Genomic DNA, 27580 nt, shown 5'->3' with positions numbered 1-27580 from the left:
ACAGAGACTTCCATTCAACACCTTAAACCAGGGATCGGCAACCTACGGCACGCGTGCCGGAGGGGTAATCACTGGCACACAAGCAACAGTGAGAGAGAGGCAAGCAACAGTGAGAGAGAAGCTATTTATATTTATATGAAGACCCTTGACCTGCATGTCAATCTATATATTTGCGCAAGTTATTCAACCCAGCTGAATATATTCGCACAGCAGGAGCTGGCAGTGTAGATCAATTCAGGCAGCGCTTCACTTTCAGTGTAAACGTGTCTGCCTTGCTGCCTTGCTTCAGTCGCACTGCGTGACTGAACAGATGACAGCCAGGATTTTCATGTTTTATTGGTTTCTTTTTGCTTACAGAACAACACGTGATGTAAATAAGAAGACACTGCAATCAATCCTTGAGATTTTCAACCCAGCACACACCTCTTTAAACCACACTAATGGTGACTCTCAAAACTACGTTAAATGATTAAAAGAGTAAACATAAACACATCGTGGGGTTCAAAAATCTGAGCCTCCCATTCAGCTCATGAAAACACGGCCAATAACACGGAAACAAAAAAATGGCACTACATGACAAAAAGGTTGCCGACCCCTACCCTAAACTATAGAGTGCAAAAAACAACACAAACTACAGACAGCTGAAGGTCCACAAGGCGGCAGAAAACAGCGGCAAGAGAGAAAAATAAGACAGCAACACAACTCTGTCAGACATTACATTCACGTGCTTTTCTCTAGTCGTCACACACACAAGACAAAACCATATGTTGTTCAACACGCTAAATCCTGAGCTTCTCTGAAACTGCGTTACTAAACTTAGACGTACTTACACAGAAAGTTTTTTTCCTCCGTTGACTCAATCATTTGCCGTTAATTTCCATTTGTGTCCAGAATGCTTTCTTGTTGCCATCAGTTTAACTGTCCATTAAGAAGGTTTGAAGGAATTGGATACATTTTAGTAGAAAGTCTGAAGAGTAATAAACAGAAGATCAGCAGATGTTTCCTCTGAGACATTAAAGGGTCTGTGGAAGAAGATCTCCAGGAAGCAGCATCACGTTCATATAAGGTGACGGGCATGTGCTGGTTTATCACACACACAACACGCATACACAGCAACATACACACCAATACACACTGTTTAAAAACCTCAGAGGGGAAAACCCCACTTTAATGGAATGGTGGTCTTGGATTACTGTTAGTGTGTGTGCTTAAAAGCACAGAGAGAGTGTACTGATTACAGAGGTTGTGTGACTAGTTACTTACATAGACATAGGCAGAGTATGCGCAAGTGTGTGTGTGTGTGTGTGTGTGTGCGAGTTGTTCCAACAGGTGGGATTATCAGGTGACTTTCATAGATCCAGAGAAGAAAATGTACTGTATGCATTTAATGCGTGCACACACACAGTAGCAATGCAGAGAACTGACATTTAAAAGGAAGCCATTTTTTGTGTGGACAGACCTGAAACCGTAAGTTACCATAGATTCAAGCTACCAATTACATATGCAGTGTGCGCAGTGGAAGATGGGACCATATGATGACAGTATATATAATTGTCTAATTTAGTAATACAAATTGGAATTAGGGCTGGGCGATATATAGAATATTAACGATATAATCGAGATAATTTTGCTGACGATGTAAAATTGACCATTATCATGAATATCGCGATGATTTTAATGTTTTTTTTTTGGCCATTAAGTTTCATAAAGAGCACATCATTAGACTAATTTCATGATCCTTCAGCGCTGCACAATTAAACAAAATAACATCAAAATGGCAAGTTGGTCATATGTGATTATTAATCCACAAAAAGCTGTGATTTAAAGACAGATAAACATGGTCAGAACAAACCAGTGATGCGCATGGCGGCGCTCTCAGATCAGTTCATGTGCATTGTGAAATCAAAGTAATGCAGTTTCAAGCATTCGTGCAATTGCAAACATTAGTAACAGTTACAAGTTATTATACAAATTTACAAACGCAGCACATGTTAACAGAAAAAAAGGAGATTACAGCATTTCAGGAAATGCAGAACATTGTAAACTGTCAAATACACATTTTCTGTGTCTAAATAAAAGCTCCTTGTGAAGTTTAAGTAAATACGACAGCACTTTTGGTGTCATAATAAAAGCCCCCAGGTGAAGATGAAGTAAACAGGACAGAAATATATTACTTTTGTATAACGCAAATCTAATAATCAGAATAATAATAATAATTCAGCATTATATTATAATAATCAACCTGACGTGTCCCACAGTAATAATTTGGTATTATGCAATGTTCAACCAGGGTTTCAAAAATAAGTCAGTGAAGTAGCTTTGCACAGTAATAATATTTGAAAGTAAATAGTGCTTTTTATTAAGCTACTATGTATCATTGTGTACGAAATATAAATATAAAGTGCATATCAATGAAAATGATTGAATTTCATTCTCCCTTGCGTTTATTTAATGAAAAACAAATTATTCGATTTTTATTTAATGTCTTTAAAATATTTTATCTATTTGGCTACAATGGCTGTTTGGATGAAATGATGGTTCCCCTGATTAAAAAAAAAAAAAAAAACAAAAAAAAAAAAACTTTTGAGTCATTTTAGAGCAAATACATAATTATCGAGATATACTGTATATTGAATATCATCAATAGGCTAAAATATAGAGATATAATTTTTGAAGACATAATTGGAATACACGAATATACGCTACATGTTAAAGAAAACCAGCATTGACTGTTTTACCCCTGGTGTTTTTGAGGACTGTTCATCAGTGTACATTATGCTAAACAACAAAAAAAGTTTGTTCATAATATTTCTCCAAAATGTAATAATATTCTCTACCTCTGAAAAAAACTCATTTTTCTGCCAGTGTAACCAAAAACATCAGCCAATAGAGCCTAACATGCTAGACTTTTTATATTCATAAAATCAAGTACCGGCTTACATACTTACTGTTTCTCTATGTCCAACCATCAGTAGTGTGTGGTATAAATATTGACTTATTCGATTAATTGTGATCTTCATTAGAACAATCCCAATATTATGTCATAAAATCCCAAGATCGAGCTTATACTTTTACTTCAAAGTTTACTTCAGTTTTGGGTGCATTGATTATTACACGTTAAATAAATAGCAAATAAACTGCATGGGCATATTTGGGCCCAGTTGTTAAATTTTTTTTTTTATTAATATTTTCATAAGGTGCCAATTTAGAAATGTATAACTGTATAATTTACAGCGTTAGTTAAGAGAGAATTTCTTTCATACTGTAAGCAAAATTGACATCATAATTAAAATATACCCAAATGAATTAGAATCCAATCAAATCGTGTTGAAAAGTGAATCAAAAGCTGGTGAATCAGTAATCGAATCAAAACAGAAATCTGTATGGATACACAGCCCTGAACATCAGTGTATACTGTCATAACACCATGCCTTAATAAATAATATATTTAAACAAGACTGCTCCTGATCAATTCAGTCCAGTTCTCCTATTGATTCCAGTGATTCACTTGAAAAGAAAAACAGTGAATGAGCGATTTGTTAGCACTGTTTGTACTGACAAAGCAAATTCAGAAACTGTGAAGCCAAATTCCTAATTAGAACATTCTAACTTGTCCTATAAAACCGATACAAACCATGAGCACAACTATTACTGAACACGCTGGAGTTACACCTGCAAAAGTGATGAATTATGTTTGTGTCTAACATACTAACAGGCATTACAGAATGTTCTGCACTCAAGAATAAAAACAATCATCATTTAACATCAGTATAGATATTTCCTGAGACAACACTGACTCGACGGGCAGAACCTTCAATCCCAAAAAAGACACACCTGCTCCAGTCCGCCCACTGGTCTTACGTGTCTACATCCGGTCAAAACCAACCACCAAAATGCCACAAGACACAGAAGACAACACTCTAAGAGATGCAGAATAACACAAACCTAGAGCCCTCTTCTAAATCATAACTCATTTAAAGAGGTCTCTCTCTTTCTCTGGATTTCACCCTTCTTCTTTCTCACTGTCAATCACTTCAAGGAACCAGTAATTAGTTGGTGGCAAAAGTGTTTCAAAAAATGTAAATCACTGATCTCTGTTTGCAAGGCTGTGTCATGTGTATGTTGTTTGTACAGTGCCCAGATCCAGAGAGAAACTCATGAGATCAGGTGTCGCAGGGCCACGCTGAGCCCGCGGAAACACGGACGGGATCTCTGTCTAATGTTCTATTTTCTGCCTTCCTCATTTTAAACTCTCATGCCCGCAAGGTCAAAGGCTCAACGCAGACCACAAGGAGGAGGGGTTTACGATGGGAATGGCACGCCGAGGATTTGTCTGTGTGTGGTGGTGGTAAAATATCATACTTCAGGTGTATGTACGGCTCCGCTGTGCAAGTCATTAGGGTGTAAATTTATATATGGTGGACAACTAGAACACGTTGCCCAACAAAAGCATAAAAACAGTAGAAAAAGATAACACAGAACACATTCTGAAGGATAAAATGGTAATGTGTAATTTACAAGACTCTAAAATTGCAAATGAGCATTTATCACACAAGGGCTTGCATGAATACTTATTTAAACTATTCGACTAGATGTCCTGAAAGGTAATGGACTAGCCAGTGAAATGTTTACCTTATGTCAATGACACACCATACAGCACAGGGTTGGGCATCGCCAGCCACCTCACAATATGATACCAATTGTGGTACATCACGATACATTAGGGCTTGGCGATATGGCTTCAGAATTTATATCTCGATATTTTTCAGCAACCTGACGATATTCTATATATATCTGGATAATTATGTTTTTGCTCTGAAATAGCTTAAAAGTGTTTTTTTTTTTTAAATCAGAGGAACCATCATTTCATTTAAACAGCCATTGTAGCCATGTAGAATTAATATTTCAAAGGCATTAAATACAAATCTATTTAAAAATGATGAAGGCATGTTTCCAACAGTTTTTCACTAAATGAACACAAGGGAGAGTAAAATGGAATCATTTTCATAGATTTGCACGTTTATACTTGCATTACATAATCAAAATAAAATTAATACATTTTAATAAAAATCTTATTTACCTTCAGACATTTTAACAAACAACTTTTTTTTTTTTTGGTAAATGAACAAGGTGTGCAAAAACTACTTCACTTATTTTTTGGAAACCAGATGAATATTGCATAGTACTAAATTATTACTGTGGAACCCAGTCAAGTTTATTATTATAATATAATACTGAATTATTATTATATTCAGGATAAGATTTTTTAAAGATAAATTAATATACAGTTGAAGTCAGAAGTTTACATACAACTTAGCAAAATACATTTAAACTCAGTTTTTCACAATTGCTGATATTTAATCGTAGAAAACATTCCCTGTCTTAGGTCAGTTAGGATCACTATATTTTATGAATGCAAAATGTCAGAATAATAGTAGAGAGAATGATTTATTTCAGCTTTTATTCCTTTCATCACATTCCCAGTGGGTCAGAAGTTTACATACACTTTGTTAGTATTTGGTTGCATTGCCTTTAAATTGTTTAACTTGGGTCAAACGTTTTGGGTAGCCTTCTACAAGCTACTCAAAATAAGTTGCTGGAATTTTGGCTCATTCCTCCAGACAGAACTAGTGTAATTGAGTCAGGTTTGTAGGCCTTCTTGCTCGCACATGCTTTTTCAGTTCTGCCCACAAATGTTCTATCGGATTGAGGTCAGGGCTTTGTGTGGCCACTCCAGTACTTTGACTTTGTTGTCCTTAAAGGAATAGTTCACCCAAAAATGAAAATTTGCTGATAATTTACTCACCCTCAGGCCATCCAAGATGTATCTGAATTTCTTTCTTCATAAAAACATAATTTAAGATTTTTAGGATTTCATTTCAGGTCTCCTCCTCTAAACAACGCATGTGAATGTACTCCATTTTTTGACGGTCCAAAATGCATATTTAGGGTGCATCAAAATAATCCACATGACTCCAGTCGACAAATAAAGTTCTTCTGAACCCAAACTATTGATTATTTTTTAAAAACGAAACAATACTTATATACTTTTTAACTACAAATGTTCACTTCCGTACACCTCCGTGACCTGCGCTCATGAGAGGGATGACGTAAGCTCGTTGGTAAGGTCACGCGTGGTGGAGGAGGAGGCAGGAAGAGCGTATGTAAACTTCTGACTTCAACTGAATTTCTGTCCTATTTACTTCACCCTAAACTGGGGTTTTTATTTTGACACTGCATGCAGTCGTGTTTATTTCACCTTCACCAGGAGCTTTTATTTTGAAACAGAAAGGGCAATGTTTGTTTGACAGTTGAGTTTCACTCCTTGTAAACCGCTGTCAAAATTTCCTTTACTGTTCCGCGTTTGTAGATTTGTATATTAACTTGATAACGGTTACAAATGTTTGGAATTGCGCAAATGCTTAAACCTGCAGTACTTCACAATTCAGGTGAACTGCGCTAAAAACACGAGCCCCCGCGCATGCACACAGAACAGCGTGTCACCAGTTCATTCTGAAGCGCACACAGACCATGTTTATCTGTCTTTAATCGCAGCCTTTGCTAGTTAAATCACATATAATCATATCTCCATTTTCATGTTATTTTGATTTAAACATCCCTGAAGGATTGTGAAATTAGTCTACTGATGCACTCTATGAAACTTAATGGCCATAATAAAAGCCTCATTAAAATTATCACGATATTCACGATATTGTTGAATTTTACATCGTCAGCAAAATCATCGCGATTATATCATGGGTATTCGATGTATCGCCCAGCCCTACGATACATATGCTATGATTCGACAGATCATGAAACATCAAGATATCATGATTCGATTTTGATTCACAAGCTTTCAATTCCAAATCATCTGAGTATATTTAATAAATTACAAATGGATTGCTTGGATCTCTTCTTTGGACACAGCCCAAATACACCATCAGAGGCCTGACGACCAACTGGTTACAGGTTATGCTATCATATAAAACAACCGCTATGCAAATATAGTGGGACACAGTTTGTGGAAAGTAGGGTTTGGCGAAACGGCAAAAAAAAAAAATTACAACAAACATATGATTCATGTTGATTCTTAAACTTTAAATGTAATCAACTAAAAAGTAACTACAACATGATTTAAATAATATTTGCTTTTCAAGAATAATTTTTTTTTTTTTAAATGGTTACAGAAATCAAAGTTAGAAGTATGCAAAATAAATGCACAAAAAGTGCACCACACAGGAAGTTCAAATCAAATCAAATCACTTTATTGTCACACGACCATAAACACAAGTGCAATGGTGTGTGAAATTCTTGGGTGCAGTTCCGATCAACATAGCAGTCGTGACAGTGATGAGACAGTACCAATTTACAATAACATCAAATTAACACAGCACAATTTAAACATCTGATATGCACATAATTACACTCAACAATATACAAATAATAACATACACTGTACAGTAAACAATACGCACTATATAGATACACATTATTCAATAAAAATAAAAAATAAAAATATATAAAAAAGTATATATAGTATATATAGAATGTACAGTATTGTACTATATTGACATTCAGGCTGTCGGTTGATAGTCAGTTGTTAAGAGAGAATATAATATAATAATAATATAATTTATGACAGTCCGGTGTGAGATATAAGAGTAAGGGTAATAAAGTGCAGTGCTGATGTATTTGATCGTGGGAGATCAAGAGTTCAGAAGTCTGATTGCTTGGGGGAAGAAGCTATCATGGAGTCGGCTGGTGCGGGTCCTGATGCTGCGATACCGCCTACCTGATGGTAGCAGTGAGAACAGCCCATGGCTCGGGTGGCTGGAGTCTCTGATGATCCTCCGAGCTTTTTTCACACACCGCCTTATATATATTTCCTGGAGGGAGAGAAGCTCACCTCCGATGATGTGTCTGGCAGTTCACACCACCCTTTGCAGTGCTTTGCGGTTGTGGGCGGTGCTATTGCCGTACCAGGCGGAGATGCAGCCAGTCAGGATGCTCTCTACAGTGCAGGTGTAGAACCGTGTGAGGATGTGGTGGTTCATTCCAAACTTCCTCAGCTGTCTCAGGAAGAAGAGGTGCTGATGAGCCTTCTTCACAACGACTTCAGTGTGGATGGACCATGTGAGTTCCTCAGTGATGTGGACACCCAGGAACTTGAAGCTGCTGACTCTCTCCACTGCTGCTCCATTGATGGTGATGGGACTGTGTTCTCTGTCTTTTCTTCTGAAGTCCACCACAAGCTCCTTTGTCTTACTGACGTTGAGGGAGAGGTTGTGCTCCTGACACCAGTGTTTCAGAGTGTGCACCTCCTCTCTGTAGGCTGTTTCATCAATGTCAGTGATCAGACCTACCACCGTCATGTCATCAGCAAACTTAATGATGGCATTGGAGCTATGAGTTGCCACACAGTCATGTGTGTACAGGGAATACAGGAGTGGGCTGAGAACACAGCCCTGCGGGTCTCCAGTGTTGAGGGTCAGTGATGAGATGTTGCTGCCCATTCTAAACACCTGGCGTCTGCTTGACAGGAAGTCCAGGATCCAGCTGCACAGCGAGCTGTTTAAGCCCAGAGCCCGGAGTTTCTCATCTAGCTTGGAGGGCACTATGGTGTTGAATGCTGAGCTGTAGTCTACAAACAGCATTCTCACATAAGTGTTCCTTTTTTCCAGGTGGGAGAGAGCAGTGTGTATTGTAGATGCAATGGCATCATCAGTGGAGCGGTTGTTGCGGTAAGCAAACTGCAGCGGGTCAAGAGAGAGAGGCAGCACAGAACAGATATAATCTCTGATTAGTCTCTCAAAGCATTTGCTGATGATGGGGGTCAGAGCAACAGGACGCCAGTCATTTAAGCAAGTTATTTTTGATTGTTTTGGAACAGGCACAATGGTGGATGTTTTAAAGCATGTGGGGACTACAGACAAAGAGAGGGAAAGGTTGAAAATGTCCGTAAAAACACCAGCCAGCTGGTTCGCGCACGCTCTGATGACACAAACCGGAATGCCGTCTGGGCCCGCGGCTTTGCGGATATTCACCCGTCGGAAGGATCGGGTTACATCCACTACAAAGACGGAGAGTGAACTAACCTCTGTAGCTTCAGCCGCGAGAGCTCTCTACGCGAGGGCGGTGTTATTTCCCTCGAAACGAGCATAAAAAGTATTTAGCTCATCCGGGAGAGAGGCAGTGGTGTTCATGGCGGAGTTTTTATTCCCTTTAAAGTCCGTGATGATGTTAATTCCCTGCCACATGCTTCTAGAGTTGGTGGTGTTAAACTGTCCTTCAATCTTGTTCCTGTACTGACGTTTTGCTGTTTGCTGTTCTTTTCGGAGGGCATAACTGGCTTGTTTATTAAAATTAAAAGCGGAGGGCCGCACATTAAGTGCCACGTGAACATCGCTATTAATCCAAGGTTTCTGATTCGGATAGATTCGTATTGTTCTGGTCGGAACCACATCCTCTACGCACGTTCTGATGAAACACATTACGCTATCAGCGTAAAGCTCGATGTCGTCATCAGAGGCGGACCGGAACATCTCCCAGTCCATGTGATCAAAACAGTCTTGTAGCGTAGAATCTGATTGGTCCGACCAGCACTGGATCGTTCTGAGGGTGGGTGCTTCCTGTTTCAATTTCTGCCTGTAAGCGGGCAGAAGCAGAATGGAAGAGTGGTCCGATTTGCCAAATGGTGGGCGGGGGAGGGATTTGTAGCCATCCCGGAAGGGAGAGTAGCAATGGTCCAAAACCCGGTCCCCTCGTATGTTGAAACTAATGTGCTGGTGGTATTTTGGTGCGACTGATTTTAAACTGGCTTTATTAAAGTCCCCAGTCACAATGAACGCGGCCTCAGGGTGCGCGGTTTCCTGCTCACTTATACTCCCATACAGTTCCTTGAGTGCCCGGTCTGTGTCGGCTTGTGGGGGAATGTACACAGCTGTGATAATGACCGCTGTGAACTCCCTCGGTAGCCAGAATGGTCGACACAGAAGCATGAGAAATTCCAGATCAGGAGAGCAGAAAGACTTGATAGAATGAAGTTCCTCTGATCACACCAGGATTTGTTGATCATAAAACATACACCACCTCCTCTGCTTTTACCTGAGAGGTCTTTTGCTCTGTCCGCTCTGTGCACAGAGAACCCCGCGGGTTCAATGGCTGAGTCTGGAATCTCCGCAGACATCCAAGTTTTCGTAAGGCAGATAATGCAGCAGTCCCTTGTATCTCGTTGGAAAGAGATCCGCGCTTTCAGCTCGCAGAGCTTGTTATCCAGAGACTGAATATTTGCCAGTAGAATAGTGGGTAGCAGGGGTCGATTTGCGCGGTGTCTTACTCTGATGAGAAAGCCGGCTCTGTTTCCCCTTTTCCTTTTGCGTTTCCGCGGCCGTGCTGCCCAGACAAAGGGCTCCGCTTGCGTGTTTGCAAACAGCGGGTCGGCATTGAGGAATGTGAAGTCCGAATTTACGGTGTGAAATTGCTGAACCAATGTCCAAAAGTGTTTGTCTGTCTTAGACAATAAGGCAGACAACATCCAAGACAAAAAACATAAGAATTGTGAACAAAACAAACAAAACACTACTATATCATGTCGGAGCTCGCAACGCAGCAGCCATACTCGGCGCCATCTTGAGTCCCAGGTTCTTGAGTCCCAAGTTCTCAACATAGTGAAAATGTAAAATAAATTCACTTGTTTAAAGTTGATCTAGAAAGTACTCATATAACCCTGCAGATAGAGTCCAGAAATTAGCAGGTTTTCAGTAAAGACACTTCCCCCCCCATGTTTAGATCAGGAAAATAACTTGTGTTACGGACATGACAAAATGGACATGAAAAAAGGGAAACGGTGACGAAACAAGGAAAATTGTGTCAAAATGTTAATTTAAACTAGGGCTGCACAATTAAGACAAAAATCATAATTGTCAATTATTTCCCTTGATATTGCAATTGCGATTATTCATTTAGATTAATCAAATTTTAATTAAAATACTTATTTTGTGCGAGTTAACTGCATGCCTAATTCTTTATGTTGGCTACACATCCAAAACAAGCTGAAGACTATTACTGAATTGCTTTTTTATTGTTAGTTATTTGTTTAGTTATTGATTTTACGCCATGCCAGCTTCCATGGCGAAAAACAAGTAAAAATATGTTAAAAGTTAGAGTAATTAAAAACCTATATAAGGTTTTATTATTGATTTTATTCCATAAGAACTCTAAAACTGATTCAGGGTTGACTTTGTTAAAAATCTCTTCAAAAGTATTTGCTGAGAAAATAATTTCCTAAAAGAAATAAAACCAGCACAATCCAATAAAATATGCTTCAAAGATAGTGGATTCTGGCATGCGGTGCATAATGGTGGATCTTCATCTGATATTAAATATGTATGTGAGTCTGGAATGTCCTATTTGGCAGCAGGTGTAAATTATCTGATCCCAGCGAATAAAGATCCGTATTTTGCCCACTACAGGGTTTATTTAATGCAATTTGTTTGTAATACATTGATCCCATTCTATTTGCCATTTGATGATGATGTAAGAGATTATGGTAGGTTTCAGATCTGAGGGTGGTATGGAGCACTTTTTAAGATCTGTAGAAAGTGGCTTTATTATTGTAATTGCATGAAAAACAAGTGTTATTGCAATTCTGAGTAAATTCTACATGGAAAATGAGCATTACTGATATGCATTTAAGCTAATTTAAACACCTCTGATTTGCCATAGCATACATACACACAATGGACAAAAAAATGGAGACCTAAATGGAATGCTTTAATTGACACTTTTCACGATTAGTTAATTGCGTCAGCTGTAATTGTAATATCTTATATTTTTTATTAAGCCCTAAATTAAATGATAAAATCATATAATAAAATTGTCCCACCACTTTTGTTCTCTCTCGCTGATGCCATATAAAAGAAAAGCACAACTGAAGTCATGTGATCTGCAACTAGTAAGCAACTCGACTGGTCAATCCATCCCATAATTTCTCACATAAATTTGATCAATTATCTCCTAGAAAGAACCGGTGATCTCAGGTGACTGGAACAGCAGGGCAGAAGGTCACAGACATGAGGAAGATATAAGGTGGACCGTTTGTATAACAGATGCATCTAGACAACTAGAAGAGAGAAACACTACTCAGGGCCAAAGGTTGCAAGTCTCTGTGAAAGTTATAATACCACAGTGCCATCTACTGACCACTGGGTTTTCATGCCAGCTTGAGACTTCTATCAGAGAGCACATAAATTAGTAGCCCTTCTTGCTTTTCATGATTTGTTTCTTAAGTTCTAAAGAATCGTTTCTAAAGAACCGTTCACCTAAAAATGAAAATTCTGTCATAAATTACTCACCCTTCTGGAGAACACAAAAGGAAATGTTTAGCAAAAAGCTAGTCAGTAACCAAATATGGCCCCTCTTTAACACTTTTGTGTATAGTTGTCACTGAATTTCGAATTTGGTTTAGTCATGTCACGCACAATCATTATCGATCATCATTTTTATGATCGATCATTTCTGTCTCTGTCACTCACACACCCATCTCTATGACCTTAGATGGGTGACCTCTGCAGGGGGTGAGATGCTTTGATCCCTGCTGTACCTCCATCCCATAATCCTTATTGAATGCACTGCAGGGGGGCAAAGGTCACCAAAAGAGTGGCAACACTTTCAGTCACACCTGCTCCATTTCTTGGTTTATGGGCGATGAACTATAGTATGTTCTGTCATCAATAACTGGATCTAACCAATCAGAAGTCGATCACTTTGATAACTTGAATATCATAAATATTCAATAACTTTCATATTCAATAACTCAGACATCAGCGTCACACGCTAAACAATCGTAGTAACGTTCTGGCTAACACGCAGTTCAAAACCTCCAGCTGAAACTGCAAAGTTTGACAACACAGTGTTGCCTTTAAAGCACATATAACACTATCTGCTCTGTTCTTTGAAGAGTGAATGATTGCATTTTGCATTCATTTACGATGAGAGGTAAACAGACAAAGCCTCTGTGGGAGGGCAGCTACCTCGGCGACGGCCAATCAGACGCACTTTACAAACACTAAATCAACCTGTTTGACCGCTCTGTGCACCGACTTTAACCAAAGGTTATTTGGTCAAACAAAACAATTTGCTGCAAGTCAGTCAGTGTAAACAAACCACATATTTATACATTGAAAGCAAGTTTAGTTACACTTCTGCAGATTTGAGATGTTTGTAAGTGTGCGTTTGTTTGTAGATGTCTATGGTTTTGTAACTCCAAAGAAAGAAGAAAAATTGAGTCAGACCAAATGGACACATGCAAGGCACATGACTGCACACCCACGTTTTCACTCTCTCTCACTCACACACACACACACACACACACTCCACAAAAAAACAGGCTCTTCAGGCACATGGCCAACTGACACAAAACTTTAAGCTCTGCATGTGCTCTCAGTGAAACTGCTTATTTCTGCTTGTGTGCGATGTTGACAGCAGGTGAACTCCATTTACTTGAGTTCTCAGCAAAGATTTGGAGTAGCAAGTATTTGATAGGACTTTGCATCTGAAGGCCCTTTCCCACCTACAGTCCTGGTACTTTAGTATCTTTCTAGATGAGAACTCGTATGATGAACGGAACACCTGAGGAGACTTTTCCCCTGTTGCACTCGCATTCACATAGTTACCACTGTAGTGACGTCATCTAATATCGACCATTTAGTGAATTTAGTGGACAACATGTTGAAAGCACTATAAACCTATTTATCAACACAATCTTTTACCATAAAGATTTTTATGACTCTACATAAATTACTGTCTTGAAATACTCACTCACTGACAAAAAAAATACATCATGATGCAAGTTACCACACAGTAACAGGCACACAATACTTACCTCATGTAAACTAGATTTCATGAAGGTTTGGTGTATAATAGAGTTCAATTACCCACTCTCGATAAACATCTGATTATTTAAATCCGTCATCCCAGGAAAAATTTGATGTAGTAAAACAGAAATCACTTTATTTTCTGTATAGTCAAACAGTACAAACAGTACAGATGCGATGAAAACTCAAAGCGTGTCTCCCAACGAAGTTACACACACACACACACACACACACACACACACACACACACACACACACACACACACACACACACACACACACACACACGAAATGGGTGATTCTATTTGGATACTTTTTTGGTTTTATTTTATTTCTGTTAAGGAAATTGTAAAATCCTCTGAGTAGTATGCTAGCAGCTAGTTGTTTACAAATGGAGGCTGTGGACTCCTCTCCTTTCTCAATGCTTTGTGCGTCATAGGTTTTTGACCAATTACATGCTGCTGCACCTACCACAGTCCCTATACGCCCCCAAAGCACCTACTCCTGAGTAGGAACTAAAAATCCCCCAAAAACGGCTCTGAGGAACTATAGTTCCTTAGGCGCGAAAGCGACGAAAAATACTAGTCCCAGGAGAAAGTACCTAAAACAGGCTTTAGTACTGCCAGTGGGAAAGGGCCTTGAGTTACAGTGAGGGTCTCTCGTTGTCGTCTCCTACAGCAATGGAGCGTGAATCACTAAACCAAGAAACATACAGTGGTGGTTCAAAAGTCTGAGTCCACTTGTGAAAATGCTTCTATTTTGCATTTTTCTAATTAAATACATTTTTCCATTACAATTTATTTCAGCATAACAATTTGAGTATAAACGTGAATTTGTTAGTATTTGGTTTGTTTCCCTTTTGCTTTAATGACAGTATTCATTCGAGCTGATATGGACTCATGAAGTTTGTGCAAAACCTGATGATCCATGTTATCGATCAAGATCTGAGAGTGTTCAAAAGAGCATCATCTTGTGGACTTCAATGGAAACAATCTGATCTTCTGTACAAAGAAGTTAAAATAGTCAATATAGCTACGTTTACATGCACTCTCATAATGTGATTAACAATGTGATTAAGGCTCATGTAAACAGAATATTGTGATTATGATATTGCGATTATGCTAATAATTAGAGTAATGATAGTTGCAGTAAGATTTGTTGAATATAGGGCTGTCAATTGAGCAGAGCAACTAAATTCGAATTTTTACCTTAAATATTTTAAATATTTTGTGTGTATATATATATATATATATATATATATAAAATAATAATATTCTAATTTTAAAGTCAGCTGATTCTTAAACTGACGTTGTTTCCTTAGTCCACAAGAGGGAGCACTGAGCTACCCAGGCCCCCCTATCCATTTGCAGTCTTAAATTAAATGTTGGTGAGATAAAAAGACCGTATTCCGCAAATAAATAGCGAGTACACCTTTCAAATGAGTTTGTCCTTATGGGTGGAACATAACATCCAGCGTGTGTATTCCGATTCACAAAGTAACTCTTATGAACCGATTCTCTTTAGTGAATCAAAACAGACAGAGCAACCAGTGTAATCTGATAAACAAATGACTCTTATGAACCAATTCTTTTGAGTGAATCAAATGAGACATCCAGTGTGGTTGGAATTTACTCTTATTAACCATTTCTTTCAATAAATCTTTCAAAAAAGACTCACAAACTGACTCAATTTTCCTTATGCCAAACTGTATTTAAAGATACATATTTGCAACAAGATGTTTTTTGTAATTTTTTTTTTTATAAAAAAGTATTAAAACATCACATTTCTCAGCAATAATCAAGAGTATTGGTGTACATGTAAGTGTAGCCAATGTCTTAAACTTGCTTAGCAACCAAGAGAATCGTAAATATTTCTCATTGATATTGTCTTAACATTTTTTGTTTGAAATTTTTCAAAATCCTAAACAGATTATTTCGATATTTAAATAAAGACTTAAATGCCATATCTTCAATGTGGACTTTTGAACCCCACTGTATTTACAATATGATCCACATTATTTGCATCACTATGTTCAATAGGATACAAAGGAAAAACCTTAGATCTGCACTTGAACTCTGTAAAGTTTCATAAACAACACTTGTGTTACCTAGACAAGTACAGACAAGTTTAGATGTACAATTCAGAAGTCAACTCCGTATCCATAGAAAACCCATGTGACATACATTTGCAAAAATCTGCAGCATATAAACAGTAGCAATACTGAATCCCACAATGCAATTTATTCGACTTGATCTTTCTTTTCCACTGTGAAAGACATATACCAAATTATTTCCAACGTGTTGTAACCGGAAAGCACTTGCACATAATAGGGTCAAGTGACAAATATGTAGCATACTACTAATTGAAAGATATTGCACACTCTTTGACATATTAAAAACATACTAAGCAAGCAGTATTGTCACTCAATGCCAGCTTCAAAACCACAACAAATAATGACACTAAAATTTTAATTATGGAAAATAGTTTCAAGTTCTTAAGCAATTATTCAAGACTAGTAAACAGTCAGTAATAAAATAACAATAAAAAACAGCAAAGAATATAAATAATAGAACAAAAAATACAAATTAAGAAAATTCTGTACTTTTTTAACATCTTTAAGAGTTTTTAACAGCAGTAGGCTATCAAGTATTCAAGGAAACATTCAGAATGAAATGCAACATAAAACTACTACTGGTCTTCACTGTATGATTATTAGGGATGGATCAATCAATACCTGGATCGGTATCGGCTCCGATACTGAAGCTTTTAAACGGATCGGGTATCGGTCCGAAGAGCCCGATCCAAATCCAACACTGTGTGTTAGTCATGTTCGTTAGTGTCAAGCTCAAAAAATGACATAAAAGAACCATAAAAACACCATTAAAGTAGTTCACATGACTCGTGCATTTTATTCAAAGCCATCTGAAGACGTGTGATAGCTCTGTGAATCACAAAAGGCTGTGTTTAATAAGTAAATATATAAAATGCACGCACAGCTCCAGAGCATCAGTGAATGGCGCTGCTCTGTTTACACACACCTTCACGCGGTGCGCAATATTTGAGTGCTACTCACGAACAACATCTCAGATGTAGATGCTCAATAGTTCGGTTCACTTATAATATGCATTTAGAACGGCACTGGAGGCGCATGTTCAGCACACACACATATGCCGCCTGTCAATCAAACAGGTCACAGCTGTTACTAGATCGCTAGCGAATTATAAAATTATGTGCTCTGGATTACTTTCAACAGCAGAATAAGAACTTTGTAATAAGTGACACAGGCCTAGGCTATCACAAATATAGCTGGTTATTTTTTCATTATTAACGTTTTAATCAGTCTGCTTGTCCGATCGGGCAAGTAAAATTCTCTTTCACTTTCCCCTTCAAAAATCCACTTGTCCCGGACAAGCTTTAATGTCGAGCCCTGATTAAATATTGTATTCAACATTTTCCGATAACAATTTTTTCTTCTGCAGTATAGCTCCTAAAGTAAATGTACGTTGTTTTAAAAGTAGTTTTAAATATTATTTTGGAAAACAAGCCAAAAAAGACTAATCAAAAACATACTTTGTTCCAGTGTATAATGGGCTAAGACTACAATCTCTCACCTTTGTTCACTTCGATCCATCTTTAACTCACAAAAAACAAACTTTCTCTTCATAATAGAGCTGCGCATCACCTATTTTCTTCATGATAAGATACACACAGTGAACGTGACACATATATTATGATTCACTACGTTGCAAGCCATCATGTTATAATCTAGCTGCAGCAAACGCACGCGAGTGACGAGAGTCCACGTGCCAGAGAGTGCCTCAGCCGAGAGAAGATTCAATCTCTTCCCCGGCCACTTCACGCAACTCATAGACGCGGGGCTGACCGCACAGAGAAATGCCAGTTTCAGAGTTTATTATCATAACCCACTTCCTTATTATTTGAGCTTTATTAAAGGATGCTTTAAAGATATAACGCTGGGGCTCGATCGTCTTGTTTTCATAATCCTTGGAAGCCAAAATCATAATTTAAAAGAAAATTTTATTAATCGCCCAGCCCTATCACTGTGCACTCTTCATAACACATGACATAAAGTAAGCCAATTCCCCACATGAAACCCATTAAACTGAAGGATCAACTTTTCCAGCTTTATACACATTGCTACCCTTCACATACCATAACCAAAATGCTGTTAAATCTCTTAAGTAATTTTCCAGAAAAACCTTTTAACCAGCTGTGCCAGAAATCTAGTTATATAATTGGAATGAATGCAAAATGTTTAATTTGACAACATTTATTTCCACAACACAGCCAGCTAGCTAGATCAAGATAATACATTTTGACATACAGTGCATTCAGAAAGTATTCAGACCCCTTCATTTTTTCACATTTTGTTATGTTGCAGCCTTTTGCTCAAATATTTTAAATTATTTTTTACATCAATCTACACTCCCATACCCCATAATGACAAAGCAAAATACTGATTTTTAATAACTTTGCAAATTTATTAAAAAGAAAAAACTGAAATATCACATAAGTATTCAGACCCTTAACTCAGAACTTAGTTGAAGCACCTTTGGCAGCGATTACAGTCTCAAGTCTTTTGGGGTATGATGCGACAAGTTTTGCACACCTGGATTTGGGGATTTTCTGCAATTCTTCTCTGCAGATCCTCTCAAGCTCTGTCAAGTTGGATGGGGAATGTCGGTGGACAACCATTTTCAGATCTCTCCAGAGATGTTCGATTGGGTTCAAGTCCGGGCTCTGGCTGGGCCAATCAAGGACATTCACAGAGTTGTCCCTAAGCAACTCTTGCATTGTCTTGGCTGTGTGCTTAGGGTCATTGTCCTGTTGGAAGGTGAAACTTCGGCCCAGTCTGAGGTCCTGAGCACTCTGGACCAAGTTTTCATTAAGGATATCTCTGTATTTTGCTGCATTCAGATTTCCTTCAGCCCTGACCAGTCCCCCAGTCCCTGCCGTTGAAAAACACCCCGACAGCATGATACGACCACCACCATGCTTCACTGCTGGGATGGTAGGTGATGAGCAGTGCCTAGTTTCCTCCAGACACGATGCTTGGAATTGAGGCCAAAGAGTTCAGTCTTCATTTCATCAGACCAGAGAATCCTGTTTCTCACAGTCTGAGAGTCCTTTAGGTGCTTTTTTGTGTCTTACACTGAGGAGAGGCCCAGATCGATGGAGTGTTGCAGTGATGGTTGTCCTTCTGCAAGTTTCTCCCATTTCCACACATGATCTCTGGAGCTCAACCAGAGTGACCATCGGGTTCTTGGCCACCTCTCTTACCAAGGCCCTTCTCCCCGATTGTTCAGTCTGGCCAAGCGGCCAGCTTTAGGAAGAGTCCTGGTTGTTCCAAATTTCTTTTAAGAATTATGGAGGCCACTGTGCTCTTGGTAACCTTCAATGCAGCCAAAACAAATTTGTAGCCTTCCCCAGATCTGTGCCTTGACACAATCCTGTTTCTGAGCTCTGCAGGCAGTTCCTTTGACCTCATGGCTTGGTTTTTGCTCTGATATGCATTTTCAGCTGTGAGACCTTATAAAGACAGGTGTGTGCCTTTCCAAATCATGTCCAATCAATTTAATTTGCCACAGGTGGACTCCAATCAAAGTGTAGAAACATCTCAAAGATGATCCAGAGAAATGGGATGCACCTGAGCTAAATTTCAAGTGGCATAGCAAAGGTTCTGAATACTTATGTCAATGTGATATTTCAGTGTTTTCTTTTTAATACATTTGCTATCAAAAGTTATTTAAAAAAATCTGTTTTTTGCTTTGTCATTATGGGTGTATGGAGTGTAGAAAAAAAAAAAACATTTTAGCATAAGGCTGCAACATAACAAAAGTTGAATAAAATGAAGGGGTCTGAATACTTTCTGAATGCACTGTATATGCCGCAAAAGGTGGCTAGCGACTAGCACCACCGAACAGGCTTTTATCACAGTCCATGTGTCATCACATCCAGCTCCGAATAGTACTGTATCCAAACATCCGGCCATTGATCTGTCTATGGACGATCACAGTTTTTCTAAATAAATTAAGCCAACTTGGATGCACTTGGCAGTAAACATCAGCCATTTAATCATTTCTTTGGAGTAACTCAGCACTTCACCGTGTTTCATCTAGCACTATAATGTGTAATAATATCTGAGCGAGGCGATTATCAGGAAAGTTTTCCCAGTTCACGAGGTGCTGCGTGCACTGTTCAGCTTACTCCCAGAGGATTATTGTGCTCAACTCAAGTCAGAAGAGACAGCGTTTAAGTGTTTTAATGTTGTTGTTTTCACTATTGCAGCATGCTCATATCCCGTTTGTAAATATAATACAGTTATAGACACTGGGACAGTTTCATCTCTATGTTTTATTTACATTGCAATTGGTTGCGACTTGCAAGTGGACGCTTCAATCATCGTACTCACACCACGAGGATATAACTCCACGTTTATAACGATTAAATCAGTTATTTTCTGTAATCGGACTCTTGGACGGAAACGTTTTTTTTTTTTTTTGAACATTTTTAAATGGATCGTATATCATACATGAAGATTATATAAAGTGCATGAAAGCAATGTGATCATTATCATCGCAAGTCCTCCAACTAATATAATCTTTACTCGGAATATACATTTTTTTTTTGTGACATACTGTATACCCCTGTCTTGTTCTAATGCTCTTTAATATGTAAATGTACTCTTGTTTGTATTATATTCTTGCATTCATCTAATAAAAAAAACATACTTATACTCTGTGAAGTGGTTCTTGCTCACAAACATCCTGTTTAAAATAATAAAACAACATGACACCATTTTTCTTTACTTCATCATCCCTGAGTAATGATTGTACGGTGAGGTAGGTCTGTTTAGATTAAGTATTTGAGATGAACTGTACATAAAATAGGCCATAATAATTCCACGCTGTGGGCACTGCCATTGAAACAGACTGCAGCAGAAGTTGTTTTATGCTACTAAGTGAAGCTTCCGCTCTGCGAACGCGGAAGTGTGATAAAGGCCTATGTTTTCAAAACAGATTTCCGAATACGCCCCTCATCTGCTGCTGTTCAAACAGTCAGATAGCCCCACCCCCAACTCACAAGGTCTAAGCAGGTTGCTGAAAACAAAGACACAAATTTTTAAAGCGCCACAGACACACAGTGTTTAAAGTTTTCAAGAAAATTAACCAGCTAAAACTCTTTGGTAGCAGACTTTGTCATTTTAAGCAGAGGTGCCCAAACGTTTCCTATGAAGGGCCAAAAATCAAACTTGATTTTTATGATTTCCTCCTTTACGATTTCATAACATAAAAAAACATTACTCTGCAATCTGCTTAACCAATGCAGTGAAGCTGCCTAAATAGCTTTTTTTTTTTTTTTTTTTTTAAATGTTTTTTTCCTCCTCGTTATATATGGCAAGGCGGGCCAGGTCAAAGGTCATCGCTTTGGCCTGCAGGCCCTGTTTTGGGCATCTCTTCCTTACAGTGGCCTAACTTCGCATGTGATCAAAATTCTAATGTAGCAGATTTGTTCGCACATATTGATACAGAACATTTCTGGAAACACTGCAACTACTAAAGCCAAACTGACTTCAACAACGGGTCCTTTTCACAATGAAACACTTAACTTACAGCAAAGGCTGTATGTGTGAAAGCACTTTCAGTCATAGATAGCAAAATAACAAATAGATGACAGGGTCTTTATACTCAAAAATGTGAAATGAGACCTTCATAACACAATAATACAGAAATCAACAGGAAAAACTCAACTGCTGCTCTGTGACTCCTAATTATTTAAGAAAAGGTTTATTTAAAAAGGGATTTGTTAAAATACAGCAGACACTTACATGTATGCTGGATGTACATTGCCATTCAAAAGTTTGGGGTCACTTACTCATTCTTTATTATTTGTATTTTTTTCTTCACATTTTAGAATAATAGTAGTTATCAAAACTATGGAATAACAGAAATGGAACTATGTGAATTATGTTGTGACTAAAAAATCCAAAATAAATAAAAACTATGTTATATTTTAGCATCTTCAAAGTAGCCACCCTTTGCCAAGAATTTTTAGAAATGTACTCTTGACAACCAACTTTTTTTTTTTCTCTCCCCTTTTCTCCCAAATTTGGAATGCCCAATGCGCTCCAAGTCCTCATGGTGTCGTAGTGACCTCAATCCGGGTGGCGGAGGACAAATCTCAGTTGCCTCCGCATCTGAGACCGTCAATCCGTGCATCTTATCACTCAGCACGCCCTGGATTCGAACTCACGACTCCAGGGGTGGTAGTCAGCATCTTTACTCGCTGAGCTACCCAGGCCCCCGGCAACCAACTTCTTGAGGTATCACCCTGGGATAATTTTTAAACAGTATTGAAGGAGTTCCCATCTATGTTGGGCACTTATTGGCTGCTTTTCTTTATTATTCGGTCCAAGTCATTATAAAAAATAAAAAAAACAATTTAATACAATTTCAGTTTTGTAATGAAATTAATATGTTGGCACAATTATATTTTTGTCTACAAAACTTATTTCAAACATTTAACCATACGCTTTCAGATCAAAAGGTTTTTAAGATCATGAGAAACATTTCAGCCAAGTGACCCCAAACTTTTGAACAGCAGTGTATATTTAATATAACTACCAGGGACTAAAAACGGTTCAAAAAACAAAAACTAAAGACGAAAAGAAAAAAAAAAGAAGAAGCTAAAACTACATTTTTTGTAGAATGTAACTGAAAACAGGAACATAGTGATTTTCATTTGTTCCAGAGTGTAAACTTTATTTTTAAATACTGGTCACCGGTTATAACCAGTTAATTTCATTCCATTAATTTTTTCATGAAACCAAAAGGCAAAAGGTTTTATCACAGTAAATATTTGGAACTACACAACTTCATGTTGCCCGAAAAAATTAAACACGTGCTTTGATCCTGAAAGACACGCTGCATAACACAATTCTTTGCCTAAGTGCCCGTTGTGGATGTCGCATTCTGTGAATGAATGAATGAATGAACAACTATGTATAATTACTATATATACATGCACGGCTAATCCAGATACAATGAAAACATTTCTCAGTTGTTTCCATGTCTTCACGGAATTATTGTTAGATATGATGCATTAATACAGATTTGATGCTGCCGAGTTTTGACTGAGAAGCAGATCTGTAATTAAAATTATATTTAACTGCATGCTTATGATTTCTATGCTGATAAACCCACCACACAAGAAAACATTTATTTGCTTATTTTCGCTAATTTTGGTTATGCAAGTGGCTTACTTTGGGCTTGTTTTACCAGATCAGGTTGCTTGTTTCTCTTGAAAGATCTGGCAACACTAAAATTGGTATTTCACCCACCCCTTAGCGCAGAGTACTGTCATTTTAAAAAGAACATTATTAACCGTTCTTTTATTTTGTTCTAAACAGTTACCATTTAGAAAGTAGGCTGTGGAACTTCTGAACCAAAACTAAATGAAAAACTTTTAGTTTTTTGTCCCTGGTAACTATGTACATTCACAAATTACTGAAGCCATCTGGACAGGAATTACATTGTACTTTGTATGAACAACAAGGGTTACAAAAATGTTTTAAAACACCAACAAAACAAGTGAAAAGTGGTTGTGAAATCACTTTGTAATTGTGTGTGTCACCTTTGAGCAAGGGAAGAGGTGTGAGTTCAATTGGTTTGCCCTGAGAGCGGAACTGTGAGGAACTCTGAGAGCGTTTCTGCTTGGCCTTCCGGACAGACTTCCGGGACAATCCGTCTACTTTATCCACTGATGGAGGAGTGGTGGCTGCGGAGGACATAGCCCTGAAAAAGACAGAGAGAGATGTGTATGACAGCATATTAACACAGCAACAGAGGCACTGAAGCAGGTCCAAACTTCAAGTTCTCCAAAAAGCAGGCTGATGAAGACAACATACAAATTGTCTCCAAAACTCATTTCAATCAGTCTCTGCAGGATTTTGCAATCACAGGATTTAATGCAAATTCAACTAACCCTCACATTATATGCGTTATTTTTTCTTATTTACGTAATTATTTTGCATAAAGCCATGGTCCCACTTCACTTTGCGCTCCATTGATTTATGATTAATTAAAACCAGATTCTGTCCATTAAGGTGTGCATGCTCAAACCCAAGTGTGACCACGGCTTAAGACAGAAACTGGATTGAAAATGAAAGCAATATCAGCCAATCATGATCTATATCTTAGTTCTCAGACTAAATTAACACAATTAAATCATGGTTTATGTGTTGAACTGCTGTCTTTCAGCAAATTCCATTTGAAAATGAGCAACACTGTTGCCCACCAGAGTGAGTAGGACAAACACCTAATGGAATATTCCGGGTTCAATACAAGTTAAGCTCAATTGACAGCATTTGTGGCATAATATTGATTACCAATCAAATTATTTTGACTCGTCCCTCCTTTAAAAAGAGCAAAAATCTGGGTTACATTGAAGCACTTAAAATGGAAGTAAATTAGGGCCAATATGTAAAAGTTAAAATCCTCACTATTTCAAAAGTATAGCCACAAGGCATAAAAAAATGTGTGTTAACATCTTTTCTGTGTGAAGTTATAGCCAATTTTACAACTTCATTGCCATGCCGATGTAATATCAACAACCCCTAAAATGACGATTTAAACAACTTTATAGATCAAATAATACACAAGTTTTAACAGAAGAATGAATGTGCTTTTATAAAATTATATGCTTCACAATTCTGCCTTTAAACCCTCCAAAAATTGGCCCCATTCACTTCCATTGTAAGTGCCTCACTGTACTTTTTATTTTTATTTAATTTTTTTTTAAGAAATGGACGGACTATTTGAAATTATCATTTTTTTTTTTTTTTTGGTGAAAATCAACATTAAGCCACAATGCTGTCGATTGAGCTTAACTTGTATTGAACCCGGAAAATTCCTTTAAAGTGAGTTACCATCTCATATTTGCATTTGATACACCCTATATGAAAACATAAGTCACTGCTACATTTTGAATGAGAATATTTACCTTGAGAAAAAAAAAATACTTTGACAATGTAGCAGCAAAATCCCAGGTAAGCTTTTAAATGACCCAATGTTTAATAATGAATTGAAAGGACACACAAGCCAGGATCACATAAATTCTAAAGAACATAAATCAACATACAGACGGGTAAAAGCACCTACATTTTTCCAATCATTGTGCACGTGTGCTGCTGTTGTCAAGGACATGAATGAGAATTAAAGGGATATTTCATCCAAAAATGAAATGAAAATGACTCTTATGTGGAACACAAAAGGAGATGTAAGGTAGAGCATTAGCCTCAGTCACTATTCACTTTCACTGCATATTTTTTCCATGCAATGGAAGTCAGTGGTGACTGAGGCTAACGTTCTGCCTTACATCTCCTTTTGTGTTCCACAGAAAAAAATGACATCTTAAAAGTTGGGAACAACAGGAGGGTGAGTAAATAATAATTAATTTAAAAAGAATGCATGTATACATGGTCAATGACTGATTAAATTGTTTCAGAAAATGTAAACAGCCATAAGTTGCACTGGGGTCTTTAGATCAGTGATATAAGTGTATTTTTACTGTGTCTTTGCATTAACCAGCAGTTTTTTCAAGACTAATGTAAGCAGTGCTAATCCCAGAACTGAAGTTTGCAATTCAAAATCAACAGTAATTACAAAATAAACCACTAATGGCTAAAGGGAGGAAATGCAATTGTATAACAAGAGAATCCAGGCAGAAATTGACACTGCTGTGAAAGATAATACAGCATGCTATTAAATTCATGAACAAAGTCTGAAAAGAATTGACTCTGTTCTTATGGAAGAAGGTGTGCGGAACCCAGCAGGACAGAGACTCTGTTAACTGTGCGATTCTGGATCGAGTTATTCACGAGCCTAAGACACACATACACACAGAACTATGCTGTCATTATTTATGCATACGAAAATACCTTTATTTGCAACACAAAAGTGAAGGAATAAAGATAGAGAGACATTGGAAAGAGAGGAGTGCAGAAAAGTTTAACAGGAAGTAAACAGGCTTAAACAGGAAGATAGAGACTAAGAACCAAGTCCTCGCCTTTAAAAAAAAAAAAAAAAAAAAAAAAAACAGATGGAGGCAAAGGAAGCAGAGAAAGACCGACAAAACTTTCCCTCTTCCAACATTTGTGGTCAGAGTCATTTTAAAGCTGATACTGAATTAAAGGGAGTTCACCCAAAAATGAAAATTCTCTCATCATTTACTCACCCTCATGCCATCCCAGATGAGTATGACTTTCTTTCATCTGCAGAACACAGAGATTTTTAGAAGAATATTTCAGCTCTGTAGGTCCACACAATGCAAGTGAATAGTGATCAAAACTTTGAAGCTCCAAAAAGCACATAAAGGCAGCATAAAAGTAATCCGTAAGACTCCAGTTGTTACCATTGGCTTGCATTGTACGGACTTACAGAGCGGAGATATTCTTATAAAAATCTTTGTTTGTGTTCTGCAGAAAGAAAGAAAGAAAGTCATTCACATCTGGTATGGCATGAGGGTAAGTAAATGATCAGTGTGATCTTTTGTGTGAACTATTCCTTTAACTTGGTTCATTGCATGAAAAGTCTCAGGGCAGACAAGACTGAATTTGCATCGAAAACTACATTTAATCCCATTATCTGAATTGGATGGTCTGAAGCCTGTGTGCTCTTTAATCCAACCATTCAGAACATTGTTATTGTGGAATGAAATGTTTAAATTAGCAGACATCAAAGAAATGAGATTCTGCCAGTGTCTACTGATGACATCCCATAATGCTGCCCTGTGTGGCTTGGCACAAACAATAGCCTATCTTTTTTCTAAGCCACTTCTCCAGTTCTCAGAAATAAGAGGCCTGGCAGTATCACTACCTATAAACATGAAAAAAAGCTTCTCTCTCATGTACAAGAACAATGCATTTCACATGCAAGCAACAATCACACAGGAGAACACACACACACACACACACACACACACACACACACACACATATATATATATATATATATATATATATATATATATATATAAAATAAATTAAAAAAAAACTACTGCAGCAACACTGAGCTTGTTTATTAAATAGTGGGAGATAAGTCAACACACTCTCACGGCGAAATCATCAGGATTCATACGACTTTTCTAAATTTGTATGATATTGTGCGATTGCACTCGTTTGAATTCCTTCGACTTTCACTACAGCCAATGACGTCGCTGGATATCGTTTCCATCTAATACGCAACAATTACTTGCTTCTGTCACACACAACAGCTTCCTATCATGTTTACACACTCTACTGATTGGTTAAGTATAGATAAGGGGTTCGGGTAAGGGCATAATATTAATAAGTATGTCCTTAACGCCTCGTGCGTGGAACGCGCGCTTACTTCCACATTACACATCCGGGAATTTGCACATGATGAAGCGGTACGAGTTTATGCAAACAACATCGTGCAAGACCATACGAAATAGCCAACTCGTAAATCTTTTATGACTTTTCATGAGATCGGGTTGGGTAATCCCAGATGTCCGGCAAGCTCACCTCTGCTTAAAGTCCTGCAGGTATAAAGATATCCTGGGGCTTGGAGGCCTGGGTAGCTCAGTGGTAAAAGATGCTGGCTACCACCCCTGGAGCTCGCTAGTTCGAATCCCAGGGCATGCTGAGTGATTCCAGCCAGGTCTCC

The 27580-nt window shown here is 37.9% G+C and overlaps 1 protein-coding gene across 2 annotated transcripts in view; it reads right to left on the bottom strand.

Annotated features, from left to right (window-relative positions):
• Positions 1-27580, bottom strand: part of LOC127411653 (serine/threonine-protein phosphatase 2A 56 kDa regulatory subunit epsilon isoform-like) — a 54760-nt gene that overhangs the window by 24986 nt on the left and 2194 nt on the right. The window contains exon 2 of one of the 2 annotated variants that reach the window (XM_051647366.1): positions 23529-23689. In XM_051647366.1, the coding sequence (XP_051503326.1) occupies positions 23529-23685 (157 nt within the window). In that variant the 5' untranslated portion in view covers positions 23686-23689. Of the gene's footprint in view, positions 1-830; positions 998-23528; positions 23690-27580 lie in introns of those variants that run through there. The other variant, XM_051647367.1, reaches the window with a different exon arrangement.

The sequence above is a fragment of the Myxocyprinus asiaticus genome, chromosome 21 (assembly GCF_019703515.2).
Source record: "Myxocyprinus asiaticus isolate MX2 ecotype Aquarium Trade chromosome 21, UBuf_Myxa_2, whole genome shotgun sequence".
In the NCBI taxonomy this organism is placed as follows: Eukaryota; Metazoa; Chordata; class Actinopteri; order Cypriniformes; family Catostomidae; genus Myxocyprinus; species Myxocyprinus asiaticus.
This window is presented reverse-complemented; position numbering and strand designations above follow the sequence as displayed.